General features: G+C 37.6%; 1 protein-coding gene across 1 annotated transcript in view; it reads left to right on the forward strand.

The window, feature by feature from the left end:
- The window catches only part of SNTB2 (syntrophin beta 2), a 107412-nt gene that overhangs the window by 62857 nt on the left and 18589 nt on the right, over window positions 1-25966 (forward strand). Inside the window, exon 4 of the mRNA XM_060650325.2 lies at window positions 9907-10049. Within this exon, the coding sequence (XP_060506308.1) occupies window positions 9907-10049 (143 nt within the window). The remainder of the gene's footprint in view (window positions 1-9906; window positions 10050-25966) is intronic.

The following is a 25966-nucleotide window of genomic DNA, read 5'->3' on the forward strand; positions in this document are numbered from 1 at the left end:
CTAATCTGTTTTTCTTATGACTCTAAAATTTTATAAACATTTCAGATAATAATTTATAATATATTATAACACAGAATTAACACCGTGATAATTTTGAGGAAGTATAATTAGGATAACTAAGAAGAGAAGAAACTAATGAAAGTCATGGTATAAGTACTTTTGACTTTGAAAGTTTTAGTATTTTAGTTATGTTTATCATTGTTTCTAAATTTTTTTAAAGTTTTTTATTTTAATTTCAGTATAGTTAACATACAGTGTTATATTAGTTTCAGGTGTACAATATGGTGATTCAGCAATTCTATACATTACTCACTGCTCTTCATGGTAAGTGTACCCTTTAAATCCCATCACCTATTTCACCCATACCTCCATCTACCTCCTTTCTGATAACCATCAGTTTGTTCTCTATAGTTAAGAGTCTGTTTCTTGGAAAATTAATACCTACTCTTCTTAAATTATTCCAAAAAATAGAAAAGGAAGGAAAACTTCCAAATTCATTCTATGAGATCAGCATTACCCTGATACCAAAACCAGATAAAGACACCATTAAAAAAGAGAACTGCAGGCCAATATCCCTGATGAGCATAGATGCAAAACTTCTTAATGAAATACTAGCAAACCAAATTCAACAATATTATTAAAAAAAATTATTCCCCACAGTCAAGTGGGATTTATTCTGGGGTTTTAAGATGACTCAGTATTTGCCGAAAATCAGTCAATGTGATACATCACATCAGTAAGAGAAAGAATAAGACCATATGATTATTTTAGTAGATGCAGAAAAAGCACTTGACAAGTACAACATCCATTCATGGTAAAAGCCCTCAACAAAGTAGTTTTAGAAAGAACATACCTCAACATAATAAAGGCTGTATATGAAAAACCCACACTGAACGTCATACTCAATGAGGAAAAACTGAAAGCTTTCCCCCTGAGGTCAGGAACAAGACGAGGATGTGCACTCTCACCACTTTTATTCAACACAGTACTGGAAGTCCTAGCCATAGACGTAAGACAACAAAAAGAAATAAAGGCATCCAAATTGGTAAGGAGGAAATAAAACTGTCACTGTTTGCAGATGATGTGATACTCTATGTAGAAAACACAAAAGACTCCACCAAAAAACTGCTAGAATAAGCGAATTCAGTAAAATCACAGTCTACAAAATCAACATGCAGAAATCTGTTGCATTTTGGGGAGCCTGGGTGGCTCAGTCGGTTGGACATCCAACTTCGGCTCAGGTCATCATCTCACAGCTTGTGAGTTCGAGCCCCACGTCAAGCTCTGTGTGGGCAGCTCAGAGCCTGGAGTCTGCTTCGGATTCTTTGTCTCTCTCTCTCTCTTTCTCTCTCTCTTTCTCTCTCTCTCTCTGCCCGCTCATGCTCGCTCACTCTCTCTTGCTCTCAAAAATAAACATTAAAAAAAAAGTTATAGAAATCTATTGTATTTCTATACACTAAACAATCCCATTTATACTTGCACCCAAAGTAATAAGATACCTAGGAATAAACCTAACCAAAGAGGTCAAGGACCTGTACTCTGAAAAGTGTAAAACACTGATGAAAGATTGAAGATGACACCAAGATATGGAAAGACGTTCCATACTTGTGGATTGGAAGAACAAATATTGTTAAAATGTCTATACTACCCAAACAATCTACACATTTAATGTAATCCCTATCAAAATATCAACAGCATTTTTCACAGAACTCAAACAAAGAAAACTAAAATATGTATGGAACTGCAAAAGACCCCAAATAGCCAAAACAGTTTTGAAAAAGAAAAGCAAAGCTGGAGGCATCATAATTCCGGACTTCAAGTTATATTACAAAGCTGTAGTCATCAAAACAGTATGGCACTGGGACAAAAGTAGACCTATAGATCAATGGAACAGAAGTGAAAAATCAGAAATAAACCCACAATTATATGGCCAATTAATCTTCACCAAAGGCAGAAAGAATGTCCAGTGGGAAAGAGAATGTCTTTTCAATAAATGGTGCTGGGAAAACTGGACAGCAACATGAAAAAAATGAAACTGGACTACTTTATTACACCATACACAAAAATAAATTCAAGATGGATTAAAGACCTAAATGTGAGACATGAAACCATAGAAGTCCTAGAAGAGAGCACAGGCAGTAATTTCTCTGACATTGACCATAGCAACACCTTTCTAAATATGTCTCCTGAAGCAAGGGAAGCAAAAGGAAAAATAAACTCTTGGGACTATATCAAAATAAAAAGCTTCTGCACTGGGGCACCTGGGTGGCTCAGTCAGTTAGGTGTCTGACTGCTGATTTCAACTTAGGTCATGATCTCACTGTTGGTGAGGTTGAGCCCCACATTGGGCTTCATGCTGACAGTATAGAGCCTGCTTGGGATCCTCTCTCTCTCCTTCTTTCTCTGCCCTTCCCCTGTTCATGCTCGCTCGCGTGCTTTCTCTCTCTCTCTCTCTCAAAATAAATAAAGTTAAAAAAAAATAGCTTCTGTACACCAGAGTAAACAATCAACAAATCTAAAAAGTAGCCAAATGGGAGAAGGTATTTGCAAATGACATATTCGATAAAGGGTTAGTATCCAAAATATAAAGGAACTTCTAAAACTCAACACCCAAAAAGCAAATAATCCAATTTAAAAATGGAGAGAAGACACGATCAGACGTTTCTCCAAAGAAGACCAACAACAGACACATGAAAAGATGGTCAACATCACTCAACACCAGGGAAATGCAAATCAAAGCTACAATGAGATATAACACCCCACACCTGTCAAAATGGCTAAAATAAAAAACATAGGAAACAACAGGTGTTGGCAAGGATGTGGAGAGAAAGGGGACCATTTGTGCAGTTGGTAGGAATGCAAACTGGTGCAGCCACTGCGGAAAACAGCATGGAGGTTCCTCATAAAGTTAAAAATAGAACTACCTTATGATCAGACTACTGGGTATTTACCCAAAGAATACAAAAAACACTAATTCAAAAGTATACATGCACTGTTATGTTTATAGCAGCATTATTGACAGTAGCCAAGGTATGGAAGCAGCCCAAGCATCCATCAATAGATGAATGTCTGTAGAAAATGTGGTATATAGATACAATGGAATATTATTGAGCCATAAAAAAGAATGAAACCTTACCATTTACAATGACATGAATGGGGCTAGAGAGTATAAGCCTAAGTGAAATAAGCCAGTTAGAGAAAGACAAATCACCATATAATTTCACTCATGTGGAATTTAAGAAACAAAATAAACAAGCAAAGGAAAAAAACTAAGACAAATCAAGAAACAGACTCTTAACTATAGAGAACAAACTGATGGTTACTGGAGGGAAAGTGAGGGAGGGGTGGGTAAAATAAGTAATGAGGATTAAGGAGTGCACTGGTTGTAATGAGCACAAGGGTCATGTATGAAATTGTTTGAATTACACCTGAAACATAATACTGTATGTTAACTAACTGGAATTAAAATAAAAACTTAAAAAAAAATAAAATGCACTTTTTATCCTCAAAAAAAAAAATAAGTGTTTCTTGATTTGTCTCTCTCTTTTTTTTCCCCTTTATTTGTTTTATTTTTTAAATTCCACATATGAGTGAAATCCTATGGTATTTGTCTTTTTCTGACTTATTTCACCTAGCATAGTAATATACTCAGGGTCCATCCATGTCATTGCAAATGGCATGATTTCATTGTTTTTATGGCTGAATAATATTCCGTGTGTGTGTGTGTGTGTGTACATATGTATATGTATATATATGTATGTGTATACGTGTGTGTGTGTGTATATATATATATATATATATATATACACACACACACACACATCTGTTTTTTTAAGATTTTATTTTTAAGTAATCTCTACACCCAGCGTGGGGCTCAAACCACTAGATCAAGAGTTGTACACTTTACTGACTGAGCCAGTCAGGCACCCCTGTACCACATCTTCTTTAATCAGTTATCTGTCAATGGACACTTGGGCTGCTTCCATAGATTGGCTATTGTAAATAATGCTGCTGTAAACATAGGGGTGTGTGTATCTTTTTGAATTAGTATTTTTGTATTCTTTGGGTAAATACCCAGTAGTATTACAATCCTACTGGATTGTGGGGTAGTTCTATTTTTAATTTTTTTAAGACCCTCCATACTTTTCCACAGTGGCTTCACCAGTTTGCATTTCCACCAACAGTGCATGAAGGTTCCTTTCTCCCCCACATCCTTGCCAACACTTGTTGTTTCTTGTGTTTTTTATTTTAGCCATTCTGAAAGGTATGAGGTGATATCTCATTGTAGTTTTGATTTGCACTCTCCTGATAATGAGTGATGTTGAGCATCTTTTTTATGTCTGTTGGCGATCTGAATGTCTTCTTTGGAGAAGTGTCTGTTCATGTCTTCTCTCCGTTTTTTAATTGAATTATTTGTTTTTTGGGTGTTGAGTTACATAAGTTCATTGCTTCTAAATTTTTATATGCTGAGGGGCGCCTGGGTGGCTCAGTCATTGAGCGTCTGACTTCGGCTCAGGTCATCATCTCACAGTTCGTGGGTTTGAGCCCCGCATCGGGCTCTGTGCTGACAGCCCGGAGCCTGCTTCGGATTCTCTGTCTCTCTCTCTCTCTGCCTCTTCCCCACTCTCATTCTGTCTGAATATCTCTCAAAAATAAATAAACATTTAAAATAAATAAATAAATAAATAAATAAATAAATAAATAAAATTTTATATGCTGATTGAAAAACTCAATTGAGTAGTAATTGTGCTGTGCTTTCAGCCATGTTAGAAATGTTCATGATTTTAAAAGGTAATACATTCACATGGTTCAAAGGTCAGAATAAAAAGTTAATAGGTGAAAAGTCTTACTTTCCTTTCTGTCCCCCATCTAGCCAATTCCCACCCTTTTCCCCTAGAGAGGTAATCACTTTCATTCCCTTCCAGACAATCACTTGAGAGTGTCTTTATGCAAATAAAAGCAAATATGAACACATATTCTTTTTTTCTATAAAAGAAGACAACATATTATGCATACTACTTTATACCTTGTTTTTTTTCATTAATATATCATGGCAGTCTTTCCGTATCAGTGCAGAGAGAGCATTCTTTCTCATAACTGTATAGTTTTCTATTGTGTGGCCATAATTAAATAAGCACTCCTCCCAGTTTTGTTACAATCTTTTGCCATTATAGGCGATGGTACTGTGAATGACCTTGTAGTTTATCCTTCCATACATATGCGATCCATGGTCTTTGGTTTCCAAGTTCATATATACCAGATAATAAGGGAACCTGTATTATCTGAATATATTTGGTTCTTCAGTTTACAGGAGTGAGTAGTAAAACTTTGGTTAGTAAGGGATTTATCCAAAAATGTAACTGATGCAACAGTTCCTGTATTTGGATATTGAGAGCTTAGAAAGTAGGGGATATTTCTATACCTGGAGAAGAAATCTCCAGAAGTGCTGGGTCCCAGGGTGTGTGAATTATCTATCGCTATATGAAAAATGACTCCAAAACTTAGTGGCTTTAAAATAAATATTTACTTCATATAGTTTCTAAAAATCAGGAATAGGGGAGTGGTATAACTGGGTAATTTTGGCTTGGGATCCCTTGTGACGTTGCAGTCAAACTGTTAGCCAGGGAGCAGTCATCTGACAGTTTGACTGGGGTGTTGGCAGGTCCGCTTCTAGTATGACTCATTCACGTGGCTGTTGGCAGAAGGCCTCAGTTATCTGCCATGGAGGCCTGGGTGCAGGGCCTCCTGAGTGTCCTTAAGACATAGCTCCTGGTTTTCCTCAGAGTGAGTGATCTGAGAGAAAGAACAAGATAGAAGCCACAGTGCCATTTTTTGACCTAGTTTCTTCTGCTTTTTTTCTTTTCATTAGCAGTGAGTTACTAAGTTCACTCTACACCCAAAGGTTCCACCTCTTAAAGGGAAGAGTAGTAAAGAATTTGCGGACGTAATGTTTTAAAAAGGGTATATGCATTTGTAATTTTGATAAATGTTGCCAAATTGCCTTCCATCAGATTCCCACCAGCAGTACATGAGAGCTGTCAGACTTTCAAAGTGAAATTAATTTAGTTTATGCTACACGAAGACAAGTAGAAAGGAGAAAAATAAAGCCACCAGTTCATTACAATATGTACTTTATGGGCCATATTTATGTGGTGAGTCTTCCGATCAATTTTGAGCTCTTAGAACACAGGAGCACATTTTTTCCCCAAATCTTTCCTGCTTCCAAAGAACTTAGCCTAATGCTATGTATACTGTAGATGCTCAGTAATTTTTTTGTGTATGTTTATACATATGTATAAGAAAAGCAGAGAAGTCACTAACTATAAAATATTATCCAAGAACACAAGCTCAGGTTTGGGAAATAATACTAAGTGAGAAAGTTTAATCACTTTGAAAAATCGTACCACTGAACTAATTCCAAGTACTATTTCTAAAATACTCTTGATTTTTACTTTTTTGGGGGGTTATCCAAATCAGAGTATAGGGTGTTCAAGCAAGACTGGATACATTTCTCAGAAGTGTTATGTTGAGTTTATGTATCTGATAAAGGTTGGACTAAGCAAATGCCAAAACTTTTCTAATTGGAACATTGTTTAATTCTTTGAGTGTGAAAATGGTCAAAATAATTTTATATTATATAATCTTTTCAATATAGATAAGCATTTCTTTTGGCATGAGATATATTTATTGAAAATCTTGTATACATGAAGTTGTTTCAGTTGTACTTAGAAAAGATAGTCATTTTACAGGGATAAATTTAGGAAGGATCATTAATTTAACTTTAAATAGTCTCTCATTTATCTGTTTTGTTATTTCACATTGTTAAAAACTCAGTTTGTTTAAAACGGAGAAAACCTATAATACGGGTAGTTGATAACCAATAGATAAGCTCTTCTCTCCATAGGGACTTCTGTCTCTTCATTGATACTGATTTTTATGTGACTGATAGTTTATTTAGTTGGTTATAGTCTTAAAAGAGAATTTTATTTAAGTCCACCAAATGGGGGACGTATTTGCCTTTAAGACCAGTAGTTTTTAGGCTTTTGAGTATTCATTAGAAAAGACAAGACAGCCAAAGAAAGCTTTGTTTCCACAGCTTTGTTCCTGATCATTCTCAAAATGTGTAAAGACTCAAATTAGAACATACACACTAAATGAGCATTACTGGAATGGTTTATTTAGTTTCTTCTCTGTTTTCTATCCTAATAACAAAATAAAGAACAGAAGTACATCACCTGTCAAAAAGATTGATTTATAGGATTAAGGATTTAGGGAATGAATAGTAACCATTAGTTTTTCATCTTTAGTGCTCTACAACTTTATTAAAAAATAAAATCTGGAGAAGGCTGTTGTTTGGCCAGGTGTGTGTATGTGTGGGTGCTGAAACCCAAACAGACCAGAACCCTAACATTAGTATCCCTTTTTTCTCTGGCCAAAACCTTAATAGTGGAGCCCCAAAGCTGCTTGGACTGCTACCACAACAAAAATACATGCTGTCTATAGAGCAGGCAGCATTTTGACTCCAGTGAGAGCAAATAGTATCCTTATAACTTCAGGCAAATAGGCAAACAGAATGACTTAAATTGACGTTTCTTTTTTCTACAATGGTAAGTAGAAGAGGGAAAAGAAGTTCTCCAAACACTGACTCCAAAGGTCCAAAGAATAGTTTTGAAAAATTGTGGGTCTTTTAAAATATTTTTTTAATGCTTATTCATTTTTTGAGAGAGAGAGAGAGAGAGAGAGAGAGAGAGAGAGAGAGAGAGAGAGAGAGAGAAACAGAATCCAAAGCAGGTTCCAAGCTCTGAGCTGTCAGCACAGAGCCCAAGGCGGGGCTCGCGCTCACAAACCATGAGATCATGACCTGAGCCAAAGTCAGATACTTAACCGCCTGAGCCACCCAGGTGCCCCTAAAAGTTGTTAGTTGAACAAAAAGTTCTATCTTAAAAGTGGATATTGTTTCTATTGATAATAGCGATTTTCCTTTATTGCCTAAAATATCTTCTCTGGGAACAAATGCATTTAATTTGGGTTTTCCAGCTGCATATACTCTGATCGAGCCTTTAAAATCTCTCTTATAACTTAGAGGAAAAGTTAATTTTAAAAAGTCAGGTTGCCATTTTAACCTCTTTGAAAGATAAATTTTATGTTATAGTAGTTCCCCTTCTGTATGGGGGATATATTTCTTCTTTTTTTTATGTTAATGTTTATTTATTTTTGAGAGAGAGAGAGAGAGAGAGAGAGCACACAAGCTGGGAAGGGGCAAAGAGAGGGAGACAGTGGATCTGAAGTGGGCTCTACACTGACAGCACAGAGCCTGCTGTGGGACTTGAACTCATGAACTGTGAGATCAGACCTGAGCCAAAGTCAGACACTTAACAGACTGAGCCACCCAGGCACCCCAAGTGAGGGGATCTGTTTCAGGACCCCCAGTGGATGGCTGAAACCACAGGTAGCACTGAATGTAAAATATATATAATGTTTTTTCCTATTCTTATGTACATGTAATAAAATTTAATTTATAAATTAGGCACGGTAAGAGGTTAACAATAGCTAATAATGAAAAAGAAGAATTATAACAGTATACTATAATAAAGGCTATATGTGGTTTCTTTCTCTCACAATATCTTATTGTACTGTATTAGCCCTTTTTGTGATGATGTGAGATGATAAAATGCCTGTGTGATGAGGTGAAGTGAGGTGAATGATGTAGGCATCATGACATAGCATTAGGCAATGATTGACCTTCTGACCATACATCAGAAGGAGGATCATCTGCTTCCTGACCATGGTTGACTGTAGGTTTTGAAATCGTGAAAAGCAAAACCATGCCTAGGGAAGACTACCATATCTTTCCTACTGCAGTATTATCCATAACAATCTCAGAGACAAAGACTTAGAAATCCCTTTGGGTTATCTTGACCCAAAAATGTAAGAATCCAAGACAACCTCTTTAGAACTGATATTTTCCCTCCAGAGTTACCCATAGACTAAATATAGAATCTTAGAAAGCTTGGGTTCACTGTCCAGAGAAGCATAACTATTTCTACAGTACTTTGCTGGAATCTCAGAGTTGGGTCATACCTTTTGTGCTTTCAGCACATCCAAGAACATGAGGCATTTCCCTGGATAGAATTCATTTCCAACTCCTGGAATTAGCTGATGGCTATAACTAAGAGGGGAAAGTTCTGGTAATAGATGTTATAACACAGAACCGAACCACTCAGGCCACTTTTCAGATTATAGATACATTCTTAAGGTGCTCTGACATGTCCAAATTACCTTCAGAAATCATTAAGGAAGAAAAAATAAGAAGTAGCTTTAAAGATAACTCTTTGAGAGATAAGTGATTCATCAGTTCGATATCCCTTGAAGCCACCAGTGATAGCTGAAGGATCGTTGTTAAAAAATAACACTATCATTAAGCATTCCCTGTTCCTCATCTCATGGGGGAAATTTTTTGATATACCAGGGCTTTTCTTGAGCATCGTCTTTTGCTTTTTGGCTTTGGGTCCTTGACAGTATGGATAAAGAGTAGTTGTTTTCCTACATTTTTAAGCCCTCACAGAGTTAACTGAACTTTATGTACGTAAATGCAATGGTACATTTAAAACAGAAACAGAAACTTCCTAAAATATAATGGGCAACTCTGTAAAAACAGAGTCCTATCACTAGATAATGTCTGTAACTCTGGGAGAGCTTTTTTCAGATTGCACGGTCCACCTCACACTCCTATTGGAGAGTCCCAGCCAGTGGAAAGGAACCTGATGGGATGTTTCCTGTTCCTCAAGTCTCTTAGGATCAGGGAACAAAATGGAGACCCACAATGTTAGACCATCACTGAAGGGACTTTTACAGCTATATATCATTATAGTTAGCTCTGCTTTCTGGATTTTACCATTGTTACAGGCAAAGCTAGATGGTGGAAGACAACAGTGGAGACCTGTCCTTATGGCTGTGACTGAGAAGGATTTGCTGCTTTATGACTGTATGCCATGGACAAGGGATGCCTGGGCATCACCATGTCATAGCTACCCCCTTGTTGCTACAAGGTAAGTATAATGACAAAAAAAAAAAAAAAGCTATCCTACTCTAAATCTAAAAATAATGTAAGGTGAATTCTATTATCTTCGTTATTTAAAATAGCATTTAAGTTGTTGGTTGAGATATAGTTGGTTGAGACGAAAACTTATCTTTCACAACCTTATTATTTTGCAGCTCCTAGCTCAGAATAAATGTTTTCTTTCATTAGCATTTTTTTTAAGTTGTTGAAGCAGATTCCTAATTGCTCCCTTCAAATCTTGCTTAGTCATGAAGATAAATAGTAGGGTTTTTTTTCTTCCTTTACTTTATTGACTGTGACTAGAAAACCACTGAAATTGTGGCAGCCTTTTGACTGAGTGATGAAATCATTTAAACCAGAATGTGGTACTGTGGATAAACCACATAACTCAGCCAAAATATTCTTCAATTCTGTCTCTGGCATAAGAGCACACAATTTTGGTGCCAGCAAATAAACATTGATTTGACCTGAAGCAACAGGATGTTTCTAGCATGCCAGATGTGGAGAGTTGGAAGGGAAAAGAATAGAGATATGTAGATTTGGGGGCCAAGATTTCTTCAGATGTAACTGGAAACTGGTGTGAGACTAGAAAACATATTCACATTCAGCTTTATTTGGGCTTAAAAAAAATAATCCAGTTTTGAAGTAACTCAAAAATTACACATTAAGAAGGAGCTCCACAGAAAAGTATTGGGTAGAAAAAAAAAAAAAAAGCTAAATGATGGAGTCACCCCTGGTGTGTCCCCCAGGGAGCAGTGTGGTTGTGGGGTCAGGGGGATGATGGGGTTCCTGCTTTGAGTAGACAAAGATTCATGTGAAGAAGAATATTCTTTAAATTATAGGAAGACTTGCACGTTTTATAGGATTTCCTTCAATTTGCCAATTTCTTTTATATATGCCATTTTCATAAAAATATAATTAAAAAAATTTTTTTTAACATTTATTTATTTTTGAGAGACAGAGACAGACAGAGCATGAGCAGGGGAGGGGCAGAGAGAGAGAAGGAGACACAGAATCTGAAGCAGGCTGCAGGCTCTGAGCAAGCTGTCAGCACAGAGCCTGATGTGGGGCTCGAACCCACAAACTGTGAGATCATGACCTGAGCTGAAGTCAGATGCTCAACCGATTGAGCCACCCAGGTGCCCCTCATAAAAATATAATTTTTATATAGCTTTTAGGAATTTCTCTGTAATTTAGAGCTGGAGCACCTAGATCACAGAATAGTGATAAAAGATTTGTTGAGCCTCAGAATTAGGCAGGTGCACCCTCATTAATTCCTTGAGGACATAAGGGTCCTGCAGAAAGACTGAATTTATGAGTTTCTCTGGTTTTGTTCCCGCCCCCCTCCAGATTTTTTTTAATCCCCACTAAATTATAACCTTTTGAGGTCAAGAACTATGACTTTGTCATCTCAGCACTCCCATGATGCTTTGCATATAGTGTGCCCTCAATAAATCTTAATTGAGTTTAATTCTATTACTTAAATTATAGTTTCTTGGTCATGGTTACATTGGGAGTCTGACAGGAATCCTATGAAAACATGTAGACCTATCAGTAGTTATAATTATATCAATTAAATTTGTATTTTCCAAAATTTAGAGTTTATGAATATGACTATTGAGATTTCTTAAGTTTAAATTTTATGGAAGAAGCTTCTACTTCAGTTATGATCATGCAATGCAAGGAGGGTAGCTTTATCCTTACACATTTCCCTAATTGTGTGTCACTGGAGGCATGGAGCAGAAATCTGTGACATCCCATAGATGAGTTCAATACTAGAAGGTACAGTCCTATAAACAGATAAGTTCTGGCCAGTGACATACAGGGCCTAGATCCCGAAAGTACTTCGTACTACAGAAGGAAATGGGGTGGTTCTGTGTATACTATCAGTGTGGCATTAACTTGCAAATAGGGAAAAGAGATAAGTAAGTTTTAAGAGCTAAAACTCTAAAACTCTTAGGAGAAAATACAGGAGTATATCTTCATGACCTTGGTTTAGGCAGAGCTTTCTTGGATAGGACACCGAAAGCATAAGGAACAAGAGAAAAAATAAATTGGTCTTAATTAAAATTAAAAACTTTTGTGCTTCAAATGTCACCATCCAGAAAGTGAAAAAACCCACAGAATGGGGGGAAATATTTGTAAATCATCTAATTTGGGACTTGTATCTAGAAAATAAAAGGACGGTTACAACTCAATAATAAAAATGTAAATTACCAATTAAAAATAGGGAAAGGATCTGAATAGACATTTGTCCAAAGAAAATATTCAAATGGGCAATAAGCACATGAAAAGATGCTCAACATGAGGGAAATGCAAATTGAAACTACATTGAGATACCACTTCCTACCCACAAGATGGCTATAATTATAAAACAAGTGTAGACCAGGCTGTGGAGAAAATGGAACCCATATACGCTGCTGATGGGATTGTAAAATGGTGCAATTGATGTAGAAAACAGTCTGACAGTTCCTCGCAAGGCTAAACATTGAGTCACCAAAAGGAATGAAAACTTATGTCCACTCAAAAACTTATACAGGAATGTTCATAACAGCATTATACATACCACCCAAACAATGAAAATGACCCAAGTGTCTACCAAGTGGTAAACAAACGTGGTATATCAATACAATGAAATATTATTCATCAGTAAAAAAGAATACACTGCAATGTGGATGAACCTCGAAAACATGCTAAGTAGCCAGACACAAAAGACCACATATTTCATGACTTAGTTTATGTGAAATGGCCCAAATAGGCAAATCTATAGAAACAGAAAGTTGATTATTCATTACCTGGGAAGGGGCAGGGGTTGGGAGAAATAGGAAGTGATGGCTAATGGGTATAGGACTTCTTTTTGGGGTAACGAAAATGTGCTAAAACTTGAGTGTGGCGATGACTGCACAATTCTGAAAATGCTGAAAGCCATTAATTATATCTCAGTAAAGCTATTATAATTAAAACAACTCCTCCCCCCGCCCCCAAAATCCAAAGATGTAATAGAAGAGACTAAGACCAATCCTTAATAAATTGAGTTTGAGTCCTTATTCTGCCATGTATAGTGGGTAATTGGCAGCATGTTACTTAACCTTTTTGTGCTGTAGAATTTTAATTTATTAAGTGAATCCTAATGAGATAGGGTGGGTGTGAGTATTAGATGAGTTAATACTTGTAAAATGCCTACAGTGGTACCTGACACATTGTAAATGCTCAAGTCAATGTTAGCTGCTTTAATTATAATTATTATTATTTATTGAGTGAAAATCTGTCAAAGAGAAATTCTGTGTAAAATGTATAAATGGTTTGTTTCCATTGTTAAAAGAGGAACTTAGTTTGTGTAAGTAGTGAAAGTTTCATGTTAAACTTAAGGAACTAAAATGTATTATTTGTATCAACCTAGACATGCAAATTGAACTTGGCCATCAATTAAATGGGTGGAGCCTGTAGTTCTCTGAACATGTTGTTTCTTAAGAGGTTTAATTAATTTAACAGTAGGGATTCTTTCCTCCTTGTTCAGGAGGTACCAGGGGATTAGGAACTTAAGATGACAGGCAGCTGAGAGGTTTATTTTTTCCATGTGGCCTTGTCAGCCAGGTGGAACTGGTTGAAGTCACTGCAAGATAGAATTAAGTGGGGCTTAATCATCCTCTGCCTCCCAGAGCGGGTAGAATTTGGCCACTGAGAGAAACCAAAGGCTGGAACCAGACCAAGAGGTATCCCGCAGAGAGAAGCAAGGCCAGAAAGTGGTACGTTTATGTCTTTTTAGTGTGGGGGGAAAGAGAGGGTTTGAGATTTATGAGTAATGAGAAAGGGCTGAATATTCACTTTCACTAATTCTACTTCTAATACTTTGGAAAATGTTCTTATGAGTAGATGAGACAAAGAAAAAAAGATAGTATAAAGACGTAGGAAAGGAAAAGAAATCAAGGACCTTGATTACCCACAAAGGTAGGTGGTCCCTGATAAGAGTTAATTGTGGTTTAAAAATCAAAGAATGTTGCTAGAGTAATATAAATTAACATCATTTATTGGCTTGCACATTTACAGATTCCTAGAAACCAAGGTGTGTGTATGTGTATTGTGTACCTAATAGCTATTACTTCACATTGGTGACGAATTAAATAAAATATGAGAGTGATAAATGAAGAGAATTTTTATTTAATTTATTTAATTTTATTTTACTTATTTCTAGAGAGTAAGTCAGAAACATGACACAGGTAGAAAAACACAATGGTTTTAAGAAGGCTGTGGATTTTGCAGGATGTGCATTTTGTAGTCTTTTCCTATAAACTTTGATCTTTGACTGAAAGAGAAAAAGATCCAAAGAAAGTGTGGCTACTTTACAGTGTGGAAAATTGAAGTGGTGTTGTGCTTATGGGACTTAGGGGACAAAAGCTGCTAAAACGCCTTTGCATGAGCTCATCTGGCCTCCCCACTAAAGGGGGCCTTTTGGCAGTATGTTCTAACCAACTGCTGCTCAGCAAGAGTCCGCAGCTGGTTTGAATTAGATTTCCTCTGCCAGATATTTCATAATCAAAACCTGTAGGAAAATTTCTCCTAGACCTTATATTTTTTAACGTCTGTCATGGGATTAACAATCAAACTGAATGTGGTAGAATCCACCCTGGCACTTTCCCCATGCTCTATCTTACTTGGATCATATGTGGAGTAATTTTGAAACCTACGTAACTCTTGCTGAGATAATTCATGTTTAATTGGCATGTTGGTTCTATAGGAACCAGCTCAGGGAGGCAGCTCTCTAAGCATATTTTCATGGACCTCTGAGGATCCCCTCTTCAGGGGGTCTGTGAGTTGAAAACTGTTTTCATAGTAATACTAAGATATTATTTGCTTTTTTCCCTGTTGATATTTGTACCGAGAGTTGGTAAAATTGCTGGTGCCTTAGCATGAATCAAGGCTCTTGGCACCAAACTGTACAGATTTGCGGGAGGAGATGGGGAATGCCAGTTTAACTTCAAAGTGCCTTTGTTGGAGCAGTACAAATATGAGTTTATTTAATCTTAACCCTTGAATATTCATAGTTTTAATATTCTGTAAGATGAGGTGGGAGGTACTCACAAAGCACCTCTGCCGTGTACTGTGGTATGATAGCTGTCTCAAAGAAAAACAAGTGTGTGGTGGAGTTGCTGGTTTAGGTCCCTATGTTTTTTCATGGACTGCCATTTTTTACTTGAAAAAAACAACTTATGGAGAGATGGCAGAGTGGGAGTATCCTAAGCTTACCTCATCCCCCAGGTACAACTAGATAACACATCAATGTAGATAACACAGAAAACGACCCAAGGGCTTGCAGAACAAACCCCACAACTAAAGGTAGAGAAGAGGCTACACTGAAGAGAGTAGAAAGGGCAGAGACATGGTGGGGAGCTAAAAGGACCCTGGCCGTCTGCAGTACAGAGGGAGCCACAGGCACAGAGAAGGGCAAGAAACAGGCTATCACGTCAGGAAGCCTGCACAGGAAAGGCAAATCCCCGTAACATTTGGCTTTGAAACTGAGGGGCTAAATTTCATGAGTTCTTATAACCAGCCGTGCTTAAAGTCTGGAATTTTGAAAATCTGTGGGCTTGGCTCTGGGAGAGCCCCAAGGGCTGTCGGAAGCTGAGACCCCACCCTTATAGAGACAGCACAAGAAACACCCAAGGAGATCCAATGTAGAAGCAGCAGTTTGAAAAACACCTGGGTCATATGGGAGGGAGAGTAATTTACTTATCTCAAAGCAGGTCCCAGAGAGGCAGGGATTGCAGAGAGACCCCCTCCAGGAACAAAGGATCTTATAGGTGCCATTTCTCCATTTCCCTCCCCTGCCCCTCAGCATAAACACACGGCCATCACTACTCACCACCTAACTTGCTTATAACAAGCCACCCCTTCACCGTGTGCTTCGGTGGATCCCCCCTTTTCTTTTTTAATAAAAGTTACTTATTTTTTGAGAGGGAGAGAGAGTGTGAGCCGCAGAGAGGCAGGGAGAGAGAGGGGGAGAGAAAGAATCCCAAACAAGCTCTGCACTGTTAGCATGGAGTCCGATGGAGGGCTCAATCTCATGAACTGAATCATGAGATCATGACCTGAGCTAAAATCAAGAGTCAGACGCAACTGACTGAGCCACCTATCCACCCTTTCCTGTCACACTTGCCTTTGGGTCCCCTCCCGTAGAAGACCTGCATAAACTTCAACACCATGTCTCCCAACCTGCTCATTTTATTGGGCCTTGGTCCTGGTGGTGGCAGTTGGCCACCTTCCAGGGAGGTTGCATGCACCTTGTTAAACCTTAATCCTCCAACCACACAGGCTTGAGGTGGCCCCCACTGGCCCCAGTGTCCTCAATGGCTGCACATCCCCTGTGGAAGAGGACCGGTGCCACCTTCTTAAATGTACATGCCCCACCCACTACTTTGAAGAGCATCTCTGGCTTTTCTAACACAGAGAAACAGACCCAGAGAGTTAGACAAAATGAGAAGACTTAGGGGGGCACCTGGGTGGCTCAGTCGGTTAAGCATCTGACTTCGGCTCAGGTCATGATCTCGTGGTTCATGGGTTGGAGCCCTGCATCAGGCTCTTTGCTACAGCTCAGAACCTGGAGCCTGCTTCAGATTCTGTGTTTCCCTCTCTCTCTCTATCCCTCCCCTGCTCACACTCTGTCTCTGTCTCTCAAAAATGAATAAACATTAAAAAAAAAAAATGAGACTGAGGATTATATCCCCAATGAAAGAACAGGACAAAATCACAGCAAGACAGTTAAATGAAATGGAGATCAATAATATGCCTGATAGAGAATTTAAGGTAATGGTCATAAAGATAGACAATGGACTTGAGAAAAGAGTGGAGGACATGAGTGAGACCATTAACAAAGAGCTAAAAAAGAACCAGAGTTGAAGAACACAATAAATGAAATGAAAATTCATTAGATGGAATAAACAGCAAGCTAGAGGAAGCAGAGGAACAAATGAATGACCGTGAAGACAGAGTAATGAATGTAATCAAGTCGAGCAGGTTAGAGAAAAAAAAAGATTATGTAAAATGAGAATAGACTTAGGGAATTCAGTGATTCCATCAAGCACAATAGCATTCACATCATAGTGATCCCAGAAGAAGAGAAAGAAAAGGGTGCAGAAAATTTATTTGAATAAATAATAGCTAAAAACTTCCCAGACCTGGGGAAGGAAACAGATATCGAGATCCAGGAGCCACAGAGATCCCCCAACAAAATCAACCCAATGAGGTTCACGCAAAACACATAGTAATTAAAGTGGCAAAAAGTAATGATAAAGAAAAAAAATTTTAAAGCAATAAGAGAAAAGAAGATAGTTACATACTAGGGGACACCCCATTTTTCAGCAGAAACTTTGCTAGCTAGAAAGGAGTGGCATGATATATTCAAAGTCCTGAAAGGGAAAAATCTGCAGCCACGATACTCTATCCAGGAAGGCTATCATTCAGAATAGAAGGAGAGATAAACAGTTTCTCAGACAAACAAAAACTAAAGGAGGTCATGACCACTAAACCAGCCCTCAAGAAATGTTAAAGGGGATTCTTTGAGAGGAAAGGAAAGACTATGAGTATGAAAAGTAAGAAACACAAAAGCAGTAAAAATAGGTATATCCATAAAAATCAGTCAAGGCATTCACAAAATAAAAGATGTAAAAAATATGTCACCATATACCTAACACATTGCAGTGGGAGTCAAGAGTGTGGTCAAGCTTAAGTGACAATCAACTTAATATAGACTGCTATATACAAAAGATATCATATACAAATTGAATGGTAACCACAAATCAAAAACCAGTAATTGATATGTAAAGAATAAAGAGAAAGAAATCCAAGTATATCACCGAAGAAAGCCAGCAAACCATGAAAGAGAGCAAGAGAAGAAAAGATCAGGGAAAAACTATCAGAACAACCACAAAACAGGTGACAAAATGGCAGTAAATACATATCTATCAATTATTACTTTGTTTTTTTTAATATAGAATTTATTGTCAAATTGGGTTCCATATAACACCCAGTGCTTATCCCAACAGGTGCCCTTCTCAATGCCCATCACCCACTTTACTTTGAATGTAAAGGGACTAAATGCCTCATTCCAAAAACATAGGATGACAGAATAAGTAAATAAAAAACAAGACCCATCTATATGCTGCCTACAAGAGACTCATTTCAGACCTAAAGATATCTACAGATTAAAAGTGACAGGTTGGAGAAACACTTGTTGAGCAAATGGACGTCAAAATAAAGCCAGGGTAGCAATACTTATATTGGATGAAATAGACTTTAAAACAAAGATTGTAGCAAGAGACAAGTCTGTCAGTATATTAACAAAGTATATAACAAAGTATTTTATTATATGCTATGTAATAATAAAGAGGACAATCCAACAAGAAGAAATAACGGTTGTAAATATTTATACACCCAACATGGAAGCATGCAAACACATAAAATAGTTAATAACAAACATAAAGAACTAATCAACAGTAACACTGTAATAGTAGGGAGCTTTAATACCCTACTTATATCAATGGACAGATCATCCAAACAGAAAATCAATAAGGAAACAGTGACTTTGAATGATATACTGGACCAGATCGATGTAACATTTATATTTGGAACATTTCATCCTAAAACAACAGAATACACATTATTTTCAAGTACACATAGACCATTTTCCAGATTAGATCGCATATTAGGCCACAAAACAAGTCTCAACAAATTAAAAAAATCACAGTCATACCATGAATCTTTTCTGATCACACTGCTATGAAACTACAACCACAGGAAAATATCTGGAAAGAGCACAAGCAAATGGAGGTTAAATAACATGGTACTAAACAATGAATGGGTCAGCCAGGAAATTAAAGAAGAAATAAAAAATTACATGGTGACAAATGAAAATGAAAACACGATGGTCCAGAATCTCTGGGATGCAGCAAAAGTGGTTCTAAGAGGGAGGTTTATAGCAAGAAAAATCTCAAACAACCTAACCTTACAGTCAGAGGAACTAGAAAAAGAAGAACAAACAAAACCTTAAATCAGCAGAAGGAAGGAAATAATAAAGATTAGAGCAGAAATAAATGATATAGAAACCAAAAAACAACAGAACACATCGATGAAACTAGGAGCAATTTGTTAAAAAGATCAACAAAATTGATAAACCTCTAGCCAGACTTATAAAAAGAGAGAAAGGACTCAAACAAAATCACAAATGAAAGAGGAGAAATAACAGCCAACACCACAGCAATACAAATAATTGTAAGAGAATATAAGAAAAACTATATGCTAAAAAAATTAGACAACCTAGAAGAAATGGATAAATTTCCAGAAACACATAACCTACCAAAACTGAAGCAAGAAGAAATGGAAAAATTGAACAGACCAATTACCAGCAAGGAGACTGAATCAGTAATCAAAAACTCCCAACAAACAAAAGTCCAAGACCAGATGCCTTCCTGGACGATTTCTAGCAGACATTTAAAAAAGAGTTAATAACTGTTTTTCTCAAACTATTCCAAAAAATAGAAGAAAAAAAACTTCCAAATTTATTCTATGAGGCCATTATCACCCTGATATCAAGACCAGACAGGGGCGCCTGGGTGGCTCAGTCAGTTGGGCGCCCGACTTCAGCTCAGGTCATGATCTCGCGGGTTGTGAGTTCGAGCCCCGTGTCGGGTTCTGTGCTGACAGCTTAGAGCCTGGAGCCTGCTTTGGATTCTCAGTCTCCCTCTCTCTCTGCCCCTCCCCTGCTCATTCTCTGTCTCTCTCTGTCTCAAAGATAAAACATTAAAAAAAAAATTTAAAAAAAAACAAAGACACCACACACACACGCCCACACACACACACACACACACACACACACACACACACACACACAAAGTAATGCAGGCCAATATCTCTGATGAACAAAGATGGATAAATCCTCAACAACATACTAGCAATCCAACTTAAACAATACATTTAAAAAAATCGCTCACCATGATCAAATGGGATTTATTCCTAGGTTGCTAGGGTGTTTCAACATTTGCAAGTCAATCAATGTGATACATCACGTCAATAAGAGGAAGGATGAAAGCCATATGATCATTTTAGTAGATGCAGAAAAAGCACTGGACAAAGTATAACATCCATTCATGATAAAAGCCCTCAACAGAGTAGTTTTAGAGGGAACATACCTCAACATAATAAGACTTTATGTGAAAAACCCACAGCGAACATCATACTCGATGGGGAAAAACTGAAAGCTTTCCCCTAAGGTCAGGAACAAGAGAAGGATGTTCATTCTCACCACTTTTATTTGACATAGTATTGGAAGTTCTAGCCATAGCAATAAGAACAAAAAGAAATAAAGGCATCCAAATTGGTAAGGAAGATGTAAAACTTTCACTGTTTGCAGATGATGTGCTACTCTATGCAGCCAACCCAAAAGACTCCACCAAAAAACTGCTAGAACTAATAAACGAATTTAGTAAAATCACAGTCCACAAAATCAATGTGCAGAAATCTGTTGCATTTCTATATACTAATAATGAAGTAGCAGAAAGAGAAATTAAGAAAACAGTCCCATTTACACTTGCAACCAAAACAATAAGATACCTAGGAATAAACCTAACCAAAAAGGTCAAAGACCTGTACTCTAAAAACTGTAAAACACTGATGAAAGAGATTGAAGACGATACCAAGAAATGGAAAGATGTTCCATGCTTGTGGATTGGAAGAACAAATATTGTTAAAATGTCTATACTACTCAAATAATCTACACATTTAATGCAATCCCTATCAAAATATCAACAGCATCTTTTACAGAACTAGAAGAAAGAATACTAAAATATGTATGGAACTGCAAAAGACCCCAAATAGCCAAAGCAGTCTTGAAAAAGAAAAGCAAAGCTGAAGGCATCACAGTTCTGGACTTCAAGTTATATTATAAAGCTGTAGTAACCAAAACAGTATGGTATTGGGATAAAAGTAGACCTATAGATCAATGGAACAGAAGAGAAAAATCAGAAATAAACCCACAATTATATGGCCAATTAATCTTCAACAAGGTGGAAAGAATATCCAGTGGGAAAAAGAATGTCTTTTCAACAAATGGTGATGGAAAAACTGGAGAGCAACACACAAGAAGAATGAAACTGGACTACTTTCTTACACCATACACAAAAATAAATTCAAAATGGATTAAAGACCTAAATGTGAGACATGAAACCACTTAGAGTAGAATTCAGTGATTGACCACTTATATACAACACCCAGTGCTCATCACAAGTGCCCTTTTTATGTTATGTCATTTTATTTTGTTTTATTTTATTTTATTTATTTTTTAGTGTTTATTTACTTTTGAGAGAAAGAGAGAGACACAGAAGCGTGAGTGGGCTAAGGGCAGAGAGAGGGAGACACAGAATCTGAAGCAGGCTCCAGGCTCTGAGCTGTCAGTACAGATCCCAATGTGGGGCTGGAACTCACAGACTGCTAGACCATGACCTGAGCTCAAGTCGGATGCTTAACCGACTGAGCCACCCAGGCACCCCAACAAGTGCCCTTTTTATTTTTTATTTATTTAAAAAAATTTTAATGTTTTTACTTAGTTTTTAGAGAGAGAGCAGGCAGGGGAGGGGCAGAGAGAGAGGGAGACACAGAATCCGAAGCAGGCTCCAGGCTCCGAGCCATCAGCACAGAGCCTAATGCAGGGCTCAAACCCACGAACCGTGAGATCATGATCTGAGCCAAAGCTGGACACCTAACCAACTGAGCCACTCAGGCACCCCAACAGTGCCTGTTTTAATACCCATCACCCATCTAGCCCATCTCCCACCCATCTCCCTCTATCAACCCTCAGTTTATTCTCCATCCTTAAGAGTCTCTTGGGGTTTGTTTCCCTCTCTTCTCTTCCCCCCCACTTCCCATGTGTTCATCCGTTCTGTTTCTTAAATCCCATATATGAGTGGAATCATATGGTATTTGTCTTTCTCTGATTGACTTATTTCGCTTAGCATGATACATTGTAGCTCATCCTCATGGTTTTAAGTTGCATTTCCCTAATAGCTAATGATGTTGAGCATCTTTTCATGTACTTATTTGGCATGTGTGTATTTTATTTGGAGTAATATCTATTCAAATCCTTGATCCTCTAACTGGGTTGCTTTTTTATTATTCATTTGTAAGAATTCTTTATATATTCTGTAGACAAATACCTTATTAAATATATGACTTGCAAATGTTTTTCCCATTCGGTGGGTTGTCTTTCACTTTCTTGATAGTGTCATTTGAAACACAAAAGCTTTTGGTGCACCTGGGTGACTCAGTTGGTTAAGCGTCTGACTTTGGCTCAGGTCATGATCTTGCACTTTGTGAGTTCAGGCCGTGCATTGGGCTCTGTGCTGACAGCTCAGAGCCTGGAGCCTGCTTCAGATTCTGTGTCTCCCTCTCTCTGCCCTTACCCCACTCATGCCTCTGTGTCTCTCTCTCTTTCTCTCAAAAGTAAATAAACATTTAAAAAAAATGTTGAAGCAGAAAAACTTTTAATTTTGATAAAGTCCAATTTCTCAGTCTTCTCATATGTTGTGTCTCATTATTGTGTCTTAATCTGAGAAGTCTTTCCCTAATCCAGGGTTACAAAAATTTACTTGTTTGTGTTCTTCTAAAAGCTTTATAACTCTTACACTTAATTCTTAGAGTCAATTTTTGTGTATAGTATGAAGTAGTGGTCAAATATCATTCTTTTGCTTGGGAATATCCAGTTATCATAGTACCATTTGTTGAAAAGACTATTCTTTTTCCATTGAACTCTCTTGGCAAAAATCAATTGATCATAACTGTAAGGTTTTGTTTTTTTTTTTCTGGACTATCAGTTATATACCTGTGGTAAGTTTTGAAATCAGAAGTATGAATCCTTCAATTTTGTTTTTTCAAAATTATTTTGGTGATTGTGAGTCCCTTGCATTTTAATTTGGATGTTAGTATCAGCTTGTTAATTTCTGCAAAAAAAAAAGACATGAAATTTGGTAGAGATCACATTGAATCTGTTCATCAATTTAGGGAATATTGCCATCTTAAAAATATTATCTTCTAGTCTGTGATACAGTGTATCTTTTTATTTATTTAGGTTTTTAATTTCTTCTGGCAATGCTTTGTAGTTTTCTGAGTATAAGTTTTATATTTCATTTGCTAAATTTATTTCCTAAATGGATTGTTTTCTTTAAAAAATTTTTAAGTTTATTTATTTATTTTTGAGAGAGAGACACAGAGTCTACAACCATACCACCCTGAACGCACCTGATCTCGTCTGATCTCAGAAGCTAAGCAGGGTTGGACCTGATTAGTACTCAGATGGGAGAAAGAGAGAGAGAGACCGGGGTGGGGGGGTGAGGGGAGGGAGGGGGGCAAAGAGAGAGAGAGAGAGAGAGAGAGAGAGAGAGAGAGAGAGAGAATGAATCCCAAGCAGGCTCCACACAGTGGCACAGAGCCCAATGTGGGGCTCGAACTCTAACCATGAGATCGTGACCTGAGCCAAAACCAAGAGTCAGACACTTAATCAACTGAGTCACCCAGGCGCCTCGGATTGTTTTTTAAATTTCCTTTTTAGGTTGTTTGGTGGTAGTGTATATAATCAAGACATTAATTTTTATATCTTGATCTGCATTCTTGTTCAACTTATTAGCTTAATAGGTTTTTAGTGGATTCCTTGGGACTTTCTATGTACAAGATCATATCATCTTCAAATAAGAGGTAGTTGTACTACTTTCTATTCTGGGTGCCTATTATTTCATTTTCTTGCCTCGTTGCTCTGGCTAAAATCTCCAGTAAATGTTGAATAGAAGTGGCAAAAACAGACATCTTTGTTTCCCAATCTTAATGGGAAAGCATTTAGTCTTTTACCGTTAAGTGTGATGTTAGCTATGGGTTTTTCATAGATGCCCTTTATCAGGTTGAAGAAATTCTCTTCCATGTTTTTGGGGTATTTTCTTCATGAAAGGGTTTGGGGTTTGTCAAATGCTTTTTCCATATCTAATAACAATGATCATGTGGGTTTGTCCTTTATCTGTTTATATGGTATATTACCATATTGCTTTTCAGGTATTAAACCAACCTTGCACTTACAGGATAGATCTTATTTGGTTATGCTAGATTGAATTTGCTAGTATTTTAATGAGGATATTTGAGTGGTATTGGAGTACTACTGGCTTCATAGAATGAGTTGGGAAGTGTTCCTTTGTCTTTTTTTTTTTTTTTTTTTTGAAGAGTTCATAAAGATTGGCATTAATTCTTTTTTTTTCTTTTTTAATATTTGGTAGAATTTACCAGCAATGCCATCTGGGCTTGAGATTTTTTCTTCGTGGGAAGTTTTTCACTGTTAGTTGAAAGGATTTTTAAAATATATTTTGTTAACACTCAGTACTTTCTTAGACAATATTCTGCTGTTTCCCTTGTATCTAAAAATAGTTTTTAGTTCATGAATGTTACATGTCTTTGTCCTTGAAACTCTGTTCTTAAGAAATCTCATGGGGGGGCACCAGGGTGGCTCAATCGGTTGTGTCCGACTTCAGCTCAGGTCATGATCTCACTGTTCATGGGTTCAAGCCCCACGTCAGGCTCTGTACTGACAGCTCAGAGCCTGAGGCCTGCTTTGGATTCTTTGTCTCCCTCTCTCTCTGCCCCTCCCCACTTGCGGTCTGTCTCTCTTTCAAAAATAAACATTAAAAAAAAAAAAAGTATGGGACAGAGTATATACAATGTATGATAGAAACTCTGGGGTTTTTTGCTAATTGTTTCTCAGTATTTTCTCTTCTGTACTTTGTTTCATTGCTGTCTCATACTTGATTTGAACCTTCTCCCCAAAACATTAGTTCAGGCTCTCATTTTGTTACATCTAAAAGTATTTCAAGAGCATCACTACCTAGCCCCCCACAAATGAGTTTGAACTCACTTTTTAAAGCAAAAGATGGGGGCAGCTAGGTGGCTCAGTTGGTTAAGCATCCAGCTTCAACTCAGGTCATGATCACATGGTTGGTGAGTTCAAGCCCCACATTACTATCAGCACAGAGCTTACTTTGGATCCTCTGTCTCCCTTTCTCTCCCCCCTCTCCCCCCCCTCCCCCCCGCCCGCACTGCTCACGCTCACACTCTCTCTCAAAAAGAAATAAACATTTAAAAACAAACAAAAAGGTGTGTCTGGGTGACTCAGTCAGTTAAGCGTCCAACTTTGGCTCGGGTCACGATCTCATGGTTCATAGGTTCGAGCCCCACGTCGGGCTCTGTGCTGACAGCTCAGAGCCTGGAGCCTGCTTTGGATTCTATGTCTCCCTCTCTGTCTCTGTCCCTCCCCTGCTGTGCTCTCTCTCTCTCTCTCTTTCAAAAGTAAATAAGTAAACATTTAAAAAAATAATAAAAATAAAAACAAGCAAAAAATTAAGTAAAAAGATGGCACATCATTTTTTGTTTTTTTAATATAATGGAACAGTATCACATTTCTTTTTTTTTTTTAATTTTTTTAACGTTTTATTTATTTTTGAGACAGAGGGAGACACAGCATGAACGGGGGAGGGGCAGAGAGAGAGGGAGACACAGAATGGGAAGCAGGCTCCAGGCTCTGAGCCATCAGCCCAGAGCCTGACGCGGGGCTCGAACTCACAGACCATGAGATCGTGACCTGAGCCGAAGTCGGACGCCCAACCGACTGAGCCACCCAGGCGCCCCGGAACAGTATCACATTTCAAGTGAATGGAAGTCAAGAGTTATAGTCGAGTAGCTTCGAAATTTAGAAAATCAGTTTTCACTGGCTATTTACTTTAGGAACAGAAATTAATTATGTCTCATTCTTATCATAATGTGCACAGCCTAAAAAATATATGCTCTCTGAACAGACTGAAGTTCAAAGTCCCCAGGCACAACGTTTATCAG

The sequence above is a fragment of the Panthera onca genome, chromosome E2 (genome assembly GCF_046562875.1).
Source record: "Panthera onca isolate mPanOnc1 chromosome E2, mPanOnc1 haplotype 2, whole genome shotgun sequence".
In the NCBI taxonomy this organism is placed as follows: Eukaryota; Metazoa; Chordata; class Mammalia; order Carnivora; family Felidae; genus Panthera; species Panthera onca.